At 38.0% G+C, this 15252-nt stretch overlaps 1 protein-coding gene across 1 annotated transcript in view; it reads right to left on the bottom strand.

Annotated features, from left to right (window-relative positions):
• LOC113444610 (atrial natriuretic peptide receptor 1-like) overlaps nucleotides 1-13574 on the bottom strand; it is a 64443-nt gene extending 50869 nt beyond the window's left edge. Inside the window, exons 1-4 of the mRNA XM_026713442.2 lie at nucleotides 13566-13574; nucleotides 5876-5972; nucleotides 1500-1632; nucleotides 1441-1449 (exon numbers count right to left, since the gene is read on the bottom strand). Coding sequence (XP_026569227.2) covers nucleotides 1441-1449; nucleotides 1500-1632; nucleotides 5876-5972; nucleotides 13566-13574 — 248 coding nt within the window. The remainder of the gene's footprint in view (nucleotides 1-1440; nucleotides 1450-1499; nucleotides 1633-5875; nucleotides 5973-13565) is intronic.
• Nucleotides 13575-15252: the final 1678 nt, after the last annotated feature.

The following is a 15252-nucleotide window of genomic DNA, read 5'->3' as shown; positions in this document are numbered from 1 at the left end:
TTGTTTTAAGCAGCAAACACACAACCTCATATTCGTACAGCAAAGAATGAATATAGAGACGAATTGTTTGAAAATATTTGTGTGCTCCTTGAAGTTGGACTCTTTTTATAGATTTTATGTACATACATATATGAAAAAAACTGCAATAAAAAAACTCCCACGAACATTCAAACATAATCCTGTATTTAAATGTGTATTTACATTTTTTCCATTTTTTACAATTCGCATTACATTTTATTTTCCCTAAAATTATTTTCATAAAAAATGTGCACAACTCAGTATGTTTATTTCTTAAATTATCCATTTCTGTACTGTAATTTTTTTGGTACTAGGATATTTTTTCAATGTTTGAGAAGTTCTAGTAGTTCTTGTTAAACATCCACTCATCCAGTGTAATTACAAAATTACAACCAGTTTCTTCAACCTGCCTCAGAGATTTTGCTTGCAATGGATCTATTTCTTGGAAGTTGGAAACCTGACAGGATGCTCGATTCAGATGCTTGGCAACCAGCTCAAAATTACAATGTTGCAGCATTCTGCAGTCATGTGATCACCATTTCTAACCTTCTCTGCCACCTTCTGAAAAGCAAAGTCAATGGAAAAGCCAGCAGGAGTTTGCAAATAGTGATCATGTGACCAGGGGACAGTGCAGATTTATGGGAGTTGCCTAACAATTGCAACTAGGGTGGCTGGAACTGCCATCATAAGTTAGTGTGGTCATGAGATGTTGTGCCTTATGCCTGCATCACTTTGCGATGGAGTTTCTGGTCCCAATTATCATCAGTAAGCAAGAACTACCTGTAGATGAGAGACTGTTGCTAAATAAATGCTTTGTGATACTTAAATTTGTCAGGAGGTTTCACCTCAGAACTATCTCTATGATCACATACTGATTTCCTGAAGCATCACTTCCATTCTCAGTTCTTTATTCTAGTCAGCCTATACTCAGTCATGCTACACACTCTTTAAAAATTATTCACATCACAGGCAACACAATGTCTGCTCACTATTCATTAATAGAATCCAATTTTATTCTGGCTTTTTTGTGGGGTAAAAAGAAAGATGACACTATCTGTGGCATCGGAAAAAAAATCAGACTACTTTAGGGTGTAGCAGCTTTTGCTTACAGGAGCTTTGAAGAATTTCTAAATATTTTTTTAAAATATGTAGAATCCTAATATAGAGACAAATGCTGACCAAAGCCAAACATTACTCCTTTTTGTCAGAAAATAAAAGTTTATATGTCAGAAGACTAAATTTACAGTTGTATGGAGGAAATCTGTCCATAAATGAGAAAATAATTGGTATTGGTTTGTTCATAATAATGGGGATTGCTTCAATTTTAAACAAATATTTGGAAAATGCTGCCCAACAAACACACATAATTATTATATTTTCTCAACTACTCATTAAAACGGTAACACACACACCTTCCACTACCTTATATATCTCCTGAAGCAGAAACATAGATTACTTCAACTTTACCTATAAATGCTAACCTGTGGGAGAAGATCCCGTTTTCCACGGCATAGTGGTAGAAGTAATCAGAAGCTAAGACAGAGTAGATGACATCAAAGGATTCTCCACTTATTATTTTTTCTGGAGGCCTATGGACCCAAGCCATCTCTAGACCTAGAAATAAAGGTTCATCTGGTCATAGTTCAAAACTCAATTAACGTTTCATTGTCTTTAATCCTGAGACTAAAGTAACTAATCCAAACAATAATATTATCCATGAGTGATAATGCCTTATCCAGATTCTTTGGGGTAGCATAAGAAAACCAGGTTAACATACTTGAGATGGTTTTCATTTCTGCTTTTGGTTTCTTGCATTTAAGATGATGCAAACTGATGGGGGGAAAATCTGTACAGACTAATAGGTCCTGTTTTTGATATAACTTAGATATTGTTTTGTGAGTGGCAGTTGTCTTTGTGGTTTCCATTGTGATTTTTATTGTACTGTTTTGTTAATATTATAATGGACATTAGCTGCAAAAATAAAACCGAGTACACATGTTTTATAAGTAGGATTTTATATGATCTGCAATAAGTAGGACTTTATATGATCTGCAAAAGCTGATCTATCAGAAGCATAATAATAATAATAACAATAACAACAATAAATAAATAAATAAATAAAAACAATATCAACAACAATAACAATAACAACAGTATTAGTGTTCTTGTTATTAGTATTAGTATTATTAGTATTAGTATTATTATCACCATTATCATTATCATCATCAATAATAATAATAATAATAATAATAATAATTTCAAATGAATTCCCATGCAAAATTCAAGAAAGTTAAATGTGGGTTTTTGCCACAGCCTTGTCATTATAAAAGAATATACCAACTCAATAAAGATGCTAATTTGTAGAAGACCACAGGGAATATGATTGATTTTTTTTAAAATTCCCTCAAGTCAGCCTTGCCTCCTGAGGACTGCTTGGCTAGATCCTGCAGATCTCAGAAGACATTTGCTGTTGCCTATTTCCTAGGCCTGAGAGAGAGTAACTGGCCCAAGGCTACCCAGATGGCTTCGTGCCTAAGGTAGATTAGAACTCATGGAATCTCAGTTTCTAGTCTGATACTACTATGCCAGACTGTCTCTCTAATTAATAATAATCCCAGGGAAGGACTTGATAGCTGGATAAAAATGCCAAATCTAGTCCGAACAACTGGCTGATTGTGCGATGAACCATGATAATAATAGTAATCTAATCTATTATGATACCTTTAATACCATCAAATAAAAACATCTGCCTATTCCAGATCCTTGGGAAGGACTTGATAAGTGGATAAAATGCCAAATTCAGTCTAAATGTCTGGTTATTTGTGTGATGATCCATAATAATAATAGATGGCATGGCTGAATGATAACAATTTAAATTGTCTGAAAGTCATTTTGCAAAAGGTCTACAGTTTAAACAGGTTTTCCAACATTTAACTACCTGCCTTGCTAGACCTCTGTGTATCTAAAAGCTCCATATTATTCCATAGTCCTCATGAAAAACATTGTTCATGGCTCTCAAATAGCATCTTGGCTCTGATGTGGATATTTTGCCAAAGAAAGGAACACAAAGCTGAGGAGAAATTGCTAAAATTCATTCAATCACGCCTGATTTCCAAGAAAGCGGGACCCTGAACAATAGCAAGGCAGAGATCCTTCTATATTGAGGGGGTTGACAAGTAGGAAATACAGGAGATCTGATTGGCGGGAAAGTTTTTGAGAAAGTGAGATAAGCGGTAAACAGGGGGAAAGTGTTTTTCTATTGTAAAACAAATGTCACAACTTTGCGACAAGTGGAACTTTGAGACAACTTGGTGCTCACGCCTGATTATGAAGGGCTCCATGATCTACATGTGCAATTAGGAGAAGCAGGAAATGGCAAAGAATGGCAGAGGGGAGAAAAGGGGAAGAGTTTGTTGCTTTAGTTCAGGGGTGTCAAACTCAAGGCCTGGGGGCTGGTTTCGGCCCACAGGGTGCTTAGATCTGGCCCACAGGGCCACCTGCAAACAGCGAAGGACTGGCCGGTGGTGACTCTGCCAGCGAAAATGGAGTTTGGGAGGGTCATGTGTGGCCCTCTCAAGCTCTGTTTTCACTGGCAGAGTGTTGTGGGAGGCCGTCGCAGCCAAAAACCGAGCTCACCGAGCTGAACTCTATTTTTGCTGGCACAGGGTTACAGGCAGCCGTTGCAGCAAAAAACAGAGCTCGGGAGCCCATTTTTTCTGGCAGAGTGCTCAGACCACCACCTGCGCCCTCGACGTGAGTGACGTTGAGCTGGCCATGCCCCCCCTGGCCACGCCCCATGCCCCCCCCAGGTCAAACGCAATCCTGATGTAGCCCTCAATGAAATCAAATTTGATACCCTTGCATTTAATTCATTATTTTTCCATTATAATTCTAAGAGTAAGAAAATTGAAGACAGAGACAGAGGAGCTCTGTGGCTGCATAAGACTAAGCTTAAGGCCAAAGGCGTACAAAAGGCAGTTTTACTTGGAACAGCTTACTGTACATCTAATATAGTACATCATATCTAAGGCAGAACTAGAACTCATAATCTAGCTTGATACCTTAACCACTGCACCAAACTATTTCTCTAGTTAATAATAATTAGAGAATGGTGCCTTTAACACCATTAAATAATATCTGCTTTCTGAGATCCTTGAGAAGAACTCAATTAGGTTGATAAAAATTTTCTAAACACCTGGCTGACTGTGTGACCAACCATAATAATCATACAGATTATCGATTTGCTAATCCCAGATTCTCCACTGTTCCTTTCTGCCTGGAAACCTTTAGTGATCCTAGGCAGAATAAGAAGGAATAGCTACTTACTGTAGAACCAGAATTAAAATAATAGCACTGAAGTTATAACTATTTCTTATGTAGTACATATCTAATACAATCCTGGCATGAATACTAGAAGTAATATTAATCAGCTTAAGATTTGAGATATTTTGGGCATATCACGGAAAAGAAGAATTATTGGAGAAGATCCTAATGTTTTGAGAAAACAGGCTGAAAGAAGACAGGTTATCTACTGATACATGTTTACACTTCCAAGAATTCAAAGAGGACCTCACTGTCAGACGGTTTTGTGAAATAATGTCCATTGGTTCAGAAAGAGTTGGGACTGACTGAATGACCATCTCTTTCTTCTGTGGGCAAGACCTCACTATGATCTTTATGCACTTTTCCCTAAATTAGTATCTTCCTCTATTGAAAGTGATGCATTAAATAATTCTTATCAATTGCCATGGTTACATGTTCCTGAATTTCCTTGAATTTCCCCAAGAAAAAGAACGATTGCTCATGATTTGCACTTTTGATATTGTGAAATTGTAGATGGATGGATGGATGGTGGATGCATAGGCAAAGCCAAACAAAGGATTTGAAAGGAGTATTTTACAAAATGTATTAACAGAAACTAAGCACCCCTCCTCCTCCAGGTTTACATGCAGTCATATTTTGCAAAAGCTTGGAACAGCACTTCACAGACTTTCCCTGACTATCTGTGCATATACACGGATGCTTTAACCCTCTCTAATGGAAGCAGTCTCCATATTTGTATTGTTCTAAAAGTTGCCTCACATTCTCCAACAGCAATAGCATTTAGACTTATATACCACTTTACAGTGCTTTACAGCCCTCTCTAAGCCATTTACAGAGACAGCATATTGCCTCATTTTACTGAAGGATGGAAAGCTGAGTCAACCTTTAGCCTGGTGAGATATGAACTGCCAAAAATGATCTCAGGTACTTGAGAGGAATGGTACATTTATTTTTTCCCTTCAAAAATCCGGTAACATTTCAATGTCAGATGTGTCCTTGGAAATATCAAAGAACCTTCACAAGCAATATCTCAAAGCCAAAATGGCTCCCAGATTCATCCTCATATAGTCATTGAGAAAGGAGTGTATGTTATTCCTACATTGTGTGTTAGTAACAGACAATCATGGATGTAAGACCTCTATAGGAAAGGTGGACACAGTGTAAAGTTGCTCTGATTTTGACTAATAATTGCAAGGCAACAGGTATTTCTCTAATGTAGTATTTCTTGGAATGAATGTATCTGCTACTAGTATGGGTGGCTCCTATCTCTTTTTAATGGTACACAGAACAAGTTTCAGTTAGATCCCATTGTTTCTTCAGTTTTTCATAATATGTCCAAGTGTTGAGAAAGTATGTAATTCTCTTCTGTGATGTTATTTACTGCCCTAAATATATTTTACCTAGAATTAGTTTTTCTTGCTGATGCCTGCAATCTGCAGCCAGATAAAAGGTAGAGTTGAGCTGTTTCTCTAATTGTATTTGCAGTCTTTTTTGTTTGCTGGCTTGCTTCATCCTATAAAAACAAGAACAGTACCTCCACAGTCCAGCATGTTATACTCATCCGGTTTTTCCAAGGGCCAGCAGTCATAATCTGTGTTGTCCAAATCATGCCACCCTTCTGCTAAAAGAGTCTGCCACAAGAAACATCAAAAGATTCTTAGATAGAAAGTAGTTTGATTTCATTCTTCAGTAAAACATTTTCTTTCAGAGGAGCAAGAATTACTAATTTACTTATTTATTTTATCTGATTTTAAGCCTGCTTGACTCCTTGATATCTCTGGGTGACAAAAGAAAAATACAATATATATAAAAAGTGTTCTCGCCAATCAGATGAACAAATGCCCAAAGTAACCAAGCAAAATTGAACTGGAAAAACTTCTACAAACACCCAACCAAAGGCTTGGGAAAAGAAACTAGGTTTTTAATAGTTTCCAAAAATTCAGGCTCTCATATTTATCAATTTTAGAAAGTAATGTAGATTCCAGACTAAGAAAAAGGCTCAGTAAGCAAAAATTGGTTAAAAAGAAAAATTTTATCTGCTGATTCAGCTCAGTGCAAACCACGCTTTTCCCTACTATTTATATATTAGTATTTATAAACTAGCATTCGGTTAATGAAGGGACTGTAAGATAAATGAGACACTTCAAATATGGGAAGACTACATAATTTCATTTGTGTATTTATTTATTTATTTGTTTCTTTGTGTATGTATGTATGTATGTATGTACCACCTGAGAGCCTCTGGCCAGTTCACAAAGTTAAAACAATAAAACAAACTTAACAAATGCATAAAATTCAGATAGTGAATGCTGAGTCACCATGCTCCTTTTAAAATATATAGGTAGTCCTCAATTTACTACCACAATGGAGTCCAAAATTTCTGCTGCTAAGTGAGACAGTTGTTAAGTGAATTTTGCCCCATTTTACGATCTTTCTTGCCACAGTTGTTAAGTGAATCATAGTAGTTGGTAAATTGGTAACACAGCTGTTAAGTGAATCTGATTTCCCAATTGACTTCCTTCCTTCCTTCCTTCCTTCCTTCCTTCCTTCCTTCCTTCCTTCCTTCCTTCCTTCCTTCCTAAGTTTTAAGTTTTTCATGAAGCATAATCTCAAATATTACATCCAAGGCATGTTATTTACATGAAAACAAATCCTTTTAGTTGGATTGCTGTTCTTCAACTAATCTTTTGTTCATTCCTGTCATTCAACAACAATATGCCTATAATGTCATTACAAATATCTGGAAATACCATGGTTCATTGTAGACATGAGGGTTTTATCACCACCATTTTACATCGGTGTCAAGTAAAAGACATCTAATAGCAGGTTAAGAGCAGTTAAAATTCTATAATTTGGTCTGTTCCTGGTGCGGAAACATCGTATACAAGAGAAGAGCTTTCAGATTAGTTCTTTGTTTTCGTGGGACGAAAGAAAAAGACGTTAAAATGCATGAAAAAAATAAGAATGGTGGTATTTACATTATAACAACTATATCGAAGACTCAACAGATATATGAATTATGATTACTACATATTGTTAACAGTTGCTTTTGATTCTACTATCATCATGCCTACAGACCATGTTGTACTCCATAATCTTTACTAGTTTGCTAAATGTTAAGTACATTCCTTGGTTATTGTTTCATTTTTGAGTGTATGTCAGCTAACACTATTTTCACTGTCTCCATCCCTGCCGTATTATCGTTTTTGAAATGTTCCAAAAATCTCAAGCATTTTTAGATCTTGTTTAGTCACAAGGAGGAAATTAGCTTGTGTTCTAATTTGTGGGAGTGTGGGAGTAAATCCAATTCTTGTTTACTACCATTACGATCACTGTTGTTTAGCTTCTATAAACGCTTCTTTGAAAACAATTTAGTTTATGGTGTAGATAACATTTGTAATTTTCTCTCTGTATAAATAAGTGTTACCTCAACTGATTCAATGATGTGATTCAATGATGTATTACTATAAAACATTCCTGCCAAATTGTTATTGTCAGGATTATTACTATTAAGAATGAGCTTTTATTACAGAAGTCAATAACATGAAGGAAGATTGCCTACCAGTAAACTAAAGAAGATCTGCAGCTCAGGGTGGAGTGTCCTGGTAGCTCCCATATTCCTCAACATGCAGAGAAGCAGATGCTTGTTGCTGAACGAGCCCAACTTCCCCTCAGATCTTAGGCTACAGCTCAATATCTCCCTCCTCTTATTATACCCCTTGCATACAACACAATAGTTATGGAAAGTATCCCAGGCACAGGTCTTAGGTGCCAGAGAACAAAGCCGTGCCTCACGATCGCCCCCTGGTGGCTATAAAATTCTCACTTTACACTCAGGAGTTCAGACTCCTTTAATTGTGAGCTGGTAAATTCAAACACAGCTCTTCTTGCTCCCAGTCCTCCCATTTGGGGGTTGGTTTTTGTGATGTGAGCACTTGTATAAATAAACAATTAATAAAATTGCTATCATATGTTTTTTTCTGAGGTTGGATATAAGTGGGAAAATGAAATGACGGCTACATGTTACCAAGATTTCTTATATCAAATACCTTTTAAAGTTATTCACCAAATAACTTTTGAAGACTGCTATTTATTAGACAAAAGGGGTATACCTACATAAACCCCAAGAAGTAATGATGGCTATAAAACATCAGGTTTATGCAATGCAGTTTCACAAAATGCCATTAGACTAATTTAGAATTTCTTTTAAAATACAAATAATCCAGGCATAATAACAGCTTTAGATATCTTTGTCACTTCTCTTTCATAGCAAGACTTTTCTTCAATATTACATCAACCTAATCTGGAATGGAAAAAAAATACCAACTATTTTTATAGTTTGTAAATAAATGTGGAATTTAATTGTGAAATATGGAATTCCCACTTCATATGTTTTAGGTCTGCATTCTCGCTATATTTCAGAAATTTACCAAGATATGGCACAAATGATTCCACCTCACAAATGGATATACGCCATAGTTTAGGAGAAATTGAGATTCAATTTCTGTTATTAATGTTCATCAGGAATTAATGTTCAACTTAATCATAAGGATTCATCTGAGAAAATGATAGAGAGAAATGGACATTGCAATTCACCAAAGTACAACCAGATCTATTTTCTTACCTTAGAAAAAGTTGGGAAATTACCTTCCTTTAGCTCAGGAGTGTCAAACTCAATTTCATTGAGGGCAGCATCAGGATTGTGTTTGACCCTCGGGGGCTGGGTGAATGTGGCCAGGGTGGGTGTGGCCAGCTCAACATCACTCATGTTGGGAGGGCCACGGGGTCTGTTTTTGCTGGCAGAGGCACCACAGGCCAGTCCCGGTTTCCAGGGTAGCCCCAAGGGCCAGATCTAAGTACCTCATGAGCCAGATCCAACCCACAGGCCTTGAGTTTGACACCCCTGTTCTAGCTCTATCATTTGAACTATCAAAAGTGAAACAAGCCAGAATATTTCTTCTTTTACTATGGAGCAAATGTTTTTTTTTATTTCTTCATCATCCTATTTTTAACTCAATAGAAATCTTACAATCACCTGATAAAACTCAAGTTATAACAAACTCATGGCAAAAGACAATTTAACACAATTGAAAGAGATGCTTACCAAAATTGAGTTGCCACTATTTTTTGACAGTTATATAGGGCTTCTAGGATTTATTGATTTTAGCAATTGCCATTTAAGCATAATATGCTATGCTATGCTATGGATATGCTATTTATTAAGACAAAGGAAGCAGAAATTGGACTACAGAATAATTCTGAACCTGGAGGATGTTTGAAAAATGAGAGTTCTTTTACTCCCATCTAGTGGTTTTAGCTCCCAATAACAGGCTATAGCTATCTATTTTATGCATGGTATTAAAATGATAGCCGTCTTTTGTAATATAATATATATGGTAATATAGAAGAAGTAGGCCCTACTGATGAACAGTTGCCAAAAACAGGAGAAACATTTGGTAATAACCATGCTTATTTCACTGGAATCTCCATCTTCAAAGTTGTGACTGGAGAAAGACATCCTTTATATCCCTATTTAAAAACAATGAAACTTAAGTCAACCTATAGATATGTCTTCTGATTTAAGTGGGATCTAAATTGGTATAGTGGCTAAGCATCAGGCTAGAAACTGGGAGATCATGAGTTCTAATCCTGCCTTAGGCACAAAACCAGCTTGGTGACCTTGGGCCAGTCCCTGTCCCTCAACTCTAAGAAGCAGGCAAGGGCAAACCACTTCCGGAAACTTGCCAAGAATACTGCAGGGACTTGTTTAGGCAACTGTCAAGGAGTCAAAATTGACTTGAAGGTTGAAGGTGCATGTGTGCACGCACGCAACCCCACCGCCCCAAAAGAGCATAAGGAAGATGTTTTGGAATAGACCTTGTGTTCCAGCAATTTTCTAGTTTACATATTGAGGAGATATATAACAATTGTGTAAATCTGGTCTGGTTCTTTCCAGGATTAGAATCAGGCAAGTGAGAAATAATCTCATACTCGAATGTCCCAAAGGTGCTTTTTCAGGAGGCAACTGGACTTTCTTGTCTTTTGAAGAAGAAGAAGTTTCTTCTTCAGCTCTGACGTGACAGTGGGGATTGGAAGACCTGAAGAAGCTTCTTAGATGAGAAGCGAAACGTCTTCAAAAGAAAAAAAAACAAGGAAGTCCAGTTGCCTCCTGAAAAAGCACCTTTGGCAGTGGTCCCCAATCTTTTTTGTGCCGCGGCCCGGTACCGGCATCACAAAATCACCCGCGGCCCGGTACCGGTATCAGCACGCTTGGCAAGGCGAGCCGAGTGACCAGCCAGCCAGCTGTCCCCCGCTTCTCCCCGCCACCTTCAACTCGCCCTTTGTACCTGTGTCGATGGGCTTCGGGACGGCTTCGGGACGGTCGCTCGGCTCGCCTTGCCATGCGTGCTGAAAGAATCCTCGCGCCTTAGTTTTGTTCAAAGCCGCTGCCCCCCCTCGATGAAACTAAGGCGCGAGGATTCTTTCAGCACCCAAATGCCGCTTTCTACCCGGAAAAGCTCACCCGAAGCACTTTTTCATCAAAACAAGATGGCAGCGCCCAGCAAACCGGCGGCCCGGTAGAAATTTTTCCACGGACCGGGACCGGTCCGGGGATCGGTGGTTGGGGACCCCTGACCTTTGGGACAACCATGACATGGAGGACTGAGAATCTCTACAGACTTATACTCAAATCTTATCTGAGTTTTGTAGGAAAGCTAACCCATTGTAAAATCTCTTTGTTAGCATGTGTTACTTCAATGTTATCCTGAATGATCGATGACAAGAAAGAAGAGCATTTAATCTGTCCTTGTTTATTGACATTCTAGCTTTCACAGCACGATATATAGTTGCTCAATATTACTGGCAGAGAAGCATTTTCATGGCTAAATCGTGGCTGAATTCTGTTAGAGGCCAGGCAGTAAGAAAAGGAGAACGAGAGCCAAATCTATATGTGCTACTTTGGGAAGGTAAGGCATGTGGCAGTCATGCTGTTTTAGTATGATCCTTAGTATGATCTTCAAAACAAAATTAAAAAAAAAACATAATGACCATAGCTTAGATATTTATTTGATTTCGTGGAACACTTGAAAGGTGTCTTGGGGACCACAAAGAGTTCCCAGACCATTTGCAAATCATTGCTCTAGCCCAGTTGTGAGAAGTACATAAAAATGAATCAACAGACTTTTGATAATCTGATCCATAGGATGCTTTATTAGGGAAAATACTGTAGTATGGACCCCTTGACTCCAAAACCATGTTTAGAAGCAAAGGAGACCCTCCCATTTAGTGAATACAGCTTATATAGGTTTATCAAATCACATGGTTACATAACACTTCCTGTTTCCCATATATGGATGTTATACAGCGTTTTCATAGGAAGTTCCAATCTTCCATGGACAACTCCCAACATTCTCATTATAGTCAGATTTCCTGTTATTCAAATACCAGAAGATTATAAGAAAACCATTAATATCTCTTAATGTGATTTATAATGTCAGAGCGCCCCAGCACATACCTCTAACTTATGCCAAGTACATAGTTTTTTGCAATCTTGTGTTTTTTTCTAGCAGAAAACACATTTCATAAATGTTCTGAGCTTTAAAAGTTCAGACTGCAAACACAAAATGGCTTCAGTTCGGCTCTTTATATTCTCAGGTGTAATAACCAAATTTTCACCTATAACATGATGGCTAACCTTTTCCACATTGCATGCTAAAAGTGTGCGCGCATGCGTGCGCTTGCTCGCATGCCTGCACCCATGATGCAATGTGCATTCGACTCTCCCCAACCCTTGCACATGCACGCATGACCCCTGTGCACCATGCATGCATGCGCAACCTCCCTGCATGGTGCATGCCTCTATACATGCACACACATCTCCCATGCGCACATCTTCCCTCATGCATGCTTGGCAGATACCCAACAATCAGCTGGCTGGTGGGGGATGTGCACACATGCACGGTAGGGCTCTTCCATGCCAGCAGAAGTGGCTCTGCGTGCCACTTCCGGCATGCGTGCCATAGGTTCGCCATCATGGCTCTAGGCTATAATTTGCTAAGAAGTATTAATTGGTTCATTAAAAATACCTGCTTCATCACCAATTACTTTTTGTTGAAATGAGCCAGTAAATACTTAATACTTTAATGTAACTATCACAATATTTGAATATAATTGTTGTACACTGTGTGCACACTTATTATGCATTTTGGAGGATTCATTTTATTATTGAACAATTACCGTGCTCTCGATCAATCCAAAATATTAATAAACCTCAAACCTGAATATTTTAGAAAATAAAAAGGAGGTTATGGCTTTCTTGGGAGAATATCTATGTGTGCACAATTATTGGGCAACTATTAGCGTGCAGAATTTTTACGCAACTAAATGAAAAATTTCTCATCTTACTCATTTATTTTCATCTGTTAAAGTGCGAATAATAAACAAATAACTCAAAAATTTAGAAATAAACATTTCTGACAAAAAAAAACATTTCTGACAGAAATAAACATTTCTGACAAAAAACAACAAACCAGTGACCAATATAGCCACCTTTCCTTTCAATAACAGTCATAAACCTTCCATTCATGGAGTCTATCAGTTTCTTGATCTGCTGATGATCAACTTGTTGTGCAGCAGCAGCCACAGCCTCCCAGACACTGATCAGAAAATGGTGCTGTTTTCCTTCACCATAAATCTCCCGTTTAAGAAGGGCCCACAAGTTCTCAATAGGGTGAGGGTCCGGTGAGGAAGGGGATATGTCATTATTCTTTCATCTTTAAGGCCTTTACTGGCTAGCCACACAGTGGACTACTTCATTGCATGCAATGGAGCATTGTCCTGCATAAAAATCATGGTCTTCTTGAAAGATGCACACTTTTTCCTGTACACTGCTTGAAGAAAGTGTCTTCTAAAAACTGCCAGTAGGTTTGGGAGTTGATTTCAAGTCTATGTTCAACCCGAAAAAGTCCAACTAGCTCATTTTTCATAATCGCAGCCCGCACTAGTACCCCACCTCCACCTGTCTAGCATCTGAGTCGAAGTGGAGCTCTGTGCCTGTTACTGATCCAGTCACAGGCCCATCTATCTGGTCCGTCAAGAGTCACTTTCATCTCATCAGTCCCTAAAACCTTTGAAAAATCTGTCTTCAGATATTCCTTGGCCCAGTCTTGCCATTTCAATTCTTCTGTCTTGCTCAGTTGTGGTCTGATTTCAGCCTTCCTTACCTTGGCCATGTCTTTGAGCACTGAACACCTTGTACTTCTGGGCACTCCAGGTAAGTTGCAGTTCTGAAATATGACAGCACTGGAAGATAATAAGTTCCTGGTAGCTTCATGTTTGATTCTTCTCAAATCTTTGGCAGTGAAGGTGTGTCTTTTTTTTCTTGGGACCCTGTTGACTATTTGCAACAAAACATTTGATGGTCATGCCCCAATATCTTAGCAATTTCAAGAGTGCTGAGTGCTGCATTCTTCGGAAAGACTTTTTACAATTTTTGACTTTTTCAGAGTCAGTTAAATCCCCCTTTTAGCCCATTTTGCCCGAGGGAAAAAAGTTGCCTAATAATTATGCACACCTTGATAGAGGGTGTTGATCTCCTTAGGCCATGACCTCCCTCATTATACAAATACACATCATCTGATCTGCTTATACCCACTAAGCATTTAAGTTTATACAACTTGAAGGTAGAAAATATGCATACAAAGGATGATATGGTCAAAATACTCGCTTGCCTAATAATTGTGCACATGGTGTAGTCCGTATTTTTACAGATTTTTTTTTCTTTCCAGTCTCATTATGTACAATGTAAACATGCATGCCTTTATGTACCTACAGCAAAGCATAATGTTTCATACATCCATTAAAAAGGTTTACTGTGTCAAAATCAAATGGTACAATAAAGGATCCAGGATCTTTGCCACAAGATATCTCAAGGTTTTGTTTGTTTCTATAAATTTCTGGATCTCCCAGTAACTGGTAACTCAGAACAAAACATGCTGCTTGAGGGGTTCTTAACTTGTACCCACTGTTAGTCATCTAAAATTAATATAGTTCAAGTCTGGTTTACACAATAAATCCATAAATATTCAAGAATTACAGGCTTGCTGAATTGTAACACATGAGAAAAGAAGTTGATTATTGTTTCAATCCTTTCCTTTATAAAACAATCATATGCACAGAAAAGGTGCTTATAGAAAGTTTTCTATAATGTTACACTGTCATGAAGGTCTCCTATATTCAGAGAATGTTATTTATAGTGAAATGGTTGCATACATGTGTCATGATGCTTGCTTTCATCATTTTAATGAAAATGAAGTCTTGAAGACAGCTCAGTAATATAAAAGCCATTTTTCCAATTGTTGGAATTAGCCAGTTTTTCAATTAGTATTATTTTCATGTTTCAAAAGTAGAATAATAAGCATTATGAATTGAATTTTAATTAATGCTACTTTAAGTCAAACACAAATTAGTTTTGCGTCTCGCCCTCCCTCCTTTCTGTCTTGTCTAGCCTACTTTTGAGAATGTGATGTGATGTGATGTGTGTGTGTGTGTGTGTGTGTGTGTGTGTATGCTGTGAAAGCTGGACCATAAGGAAGGCTGAGTGCTGAAGAATTGAGATCTTTGAACTATGGTGCTGAGAAGACTCCTGCAAGTCCCTTGGACTGCAAGGCGATCAAACCAGTCAATCCTAGAGGAGATCAACCCTGACTGCTCTTTAGAAGGCCAGATCCTGAAGATGAAACTCAAATACTTTGGCCACCTAATGAGAAGGAAGAACTCACTGGAGAAGAGCCCAATGCTGGGAAATATTGAGGGCAAGAAGAAGGGGACGACAAAGAATGAGGTGGCTGGATGGAGTCACTGAAGCAGTAGGTGTGAGCTTAAATAGACTCCAGAGGCAACTAACAACAT

This window comes from Pseudonaja textilis, chromosome 2 (genome assembly GCF_049901715.1).
Source record: "Pseudonaja textilis isolate UNSWEBS1 chromosome 2, rPseTex1.2, whole genome shotgun sequence".
Lineage (NCBI taxonomy): Eukaryota > Metazoa > Chordata > Lepidosauria > Squamata > Elapidae > Pseudonaja > Pseudonaja textilis.
Note: the sequence above shows the minus strand (reverse complement) of the source record. Positions and strands in the feature narration are given on the sequence as shown.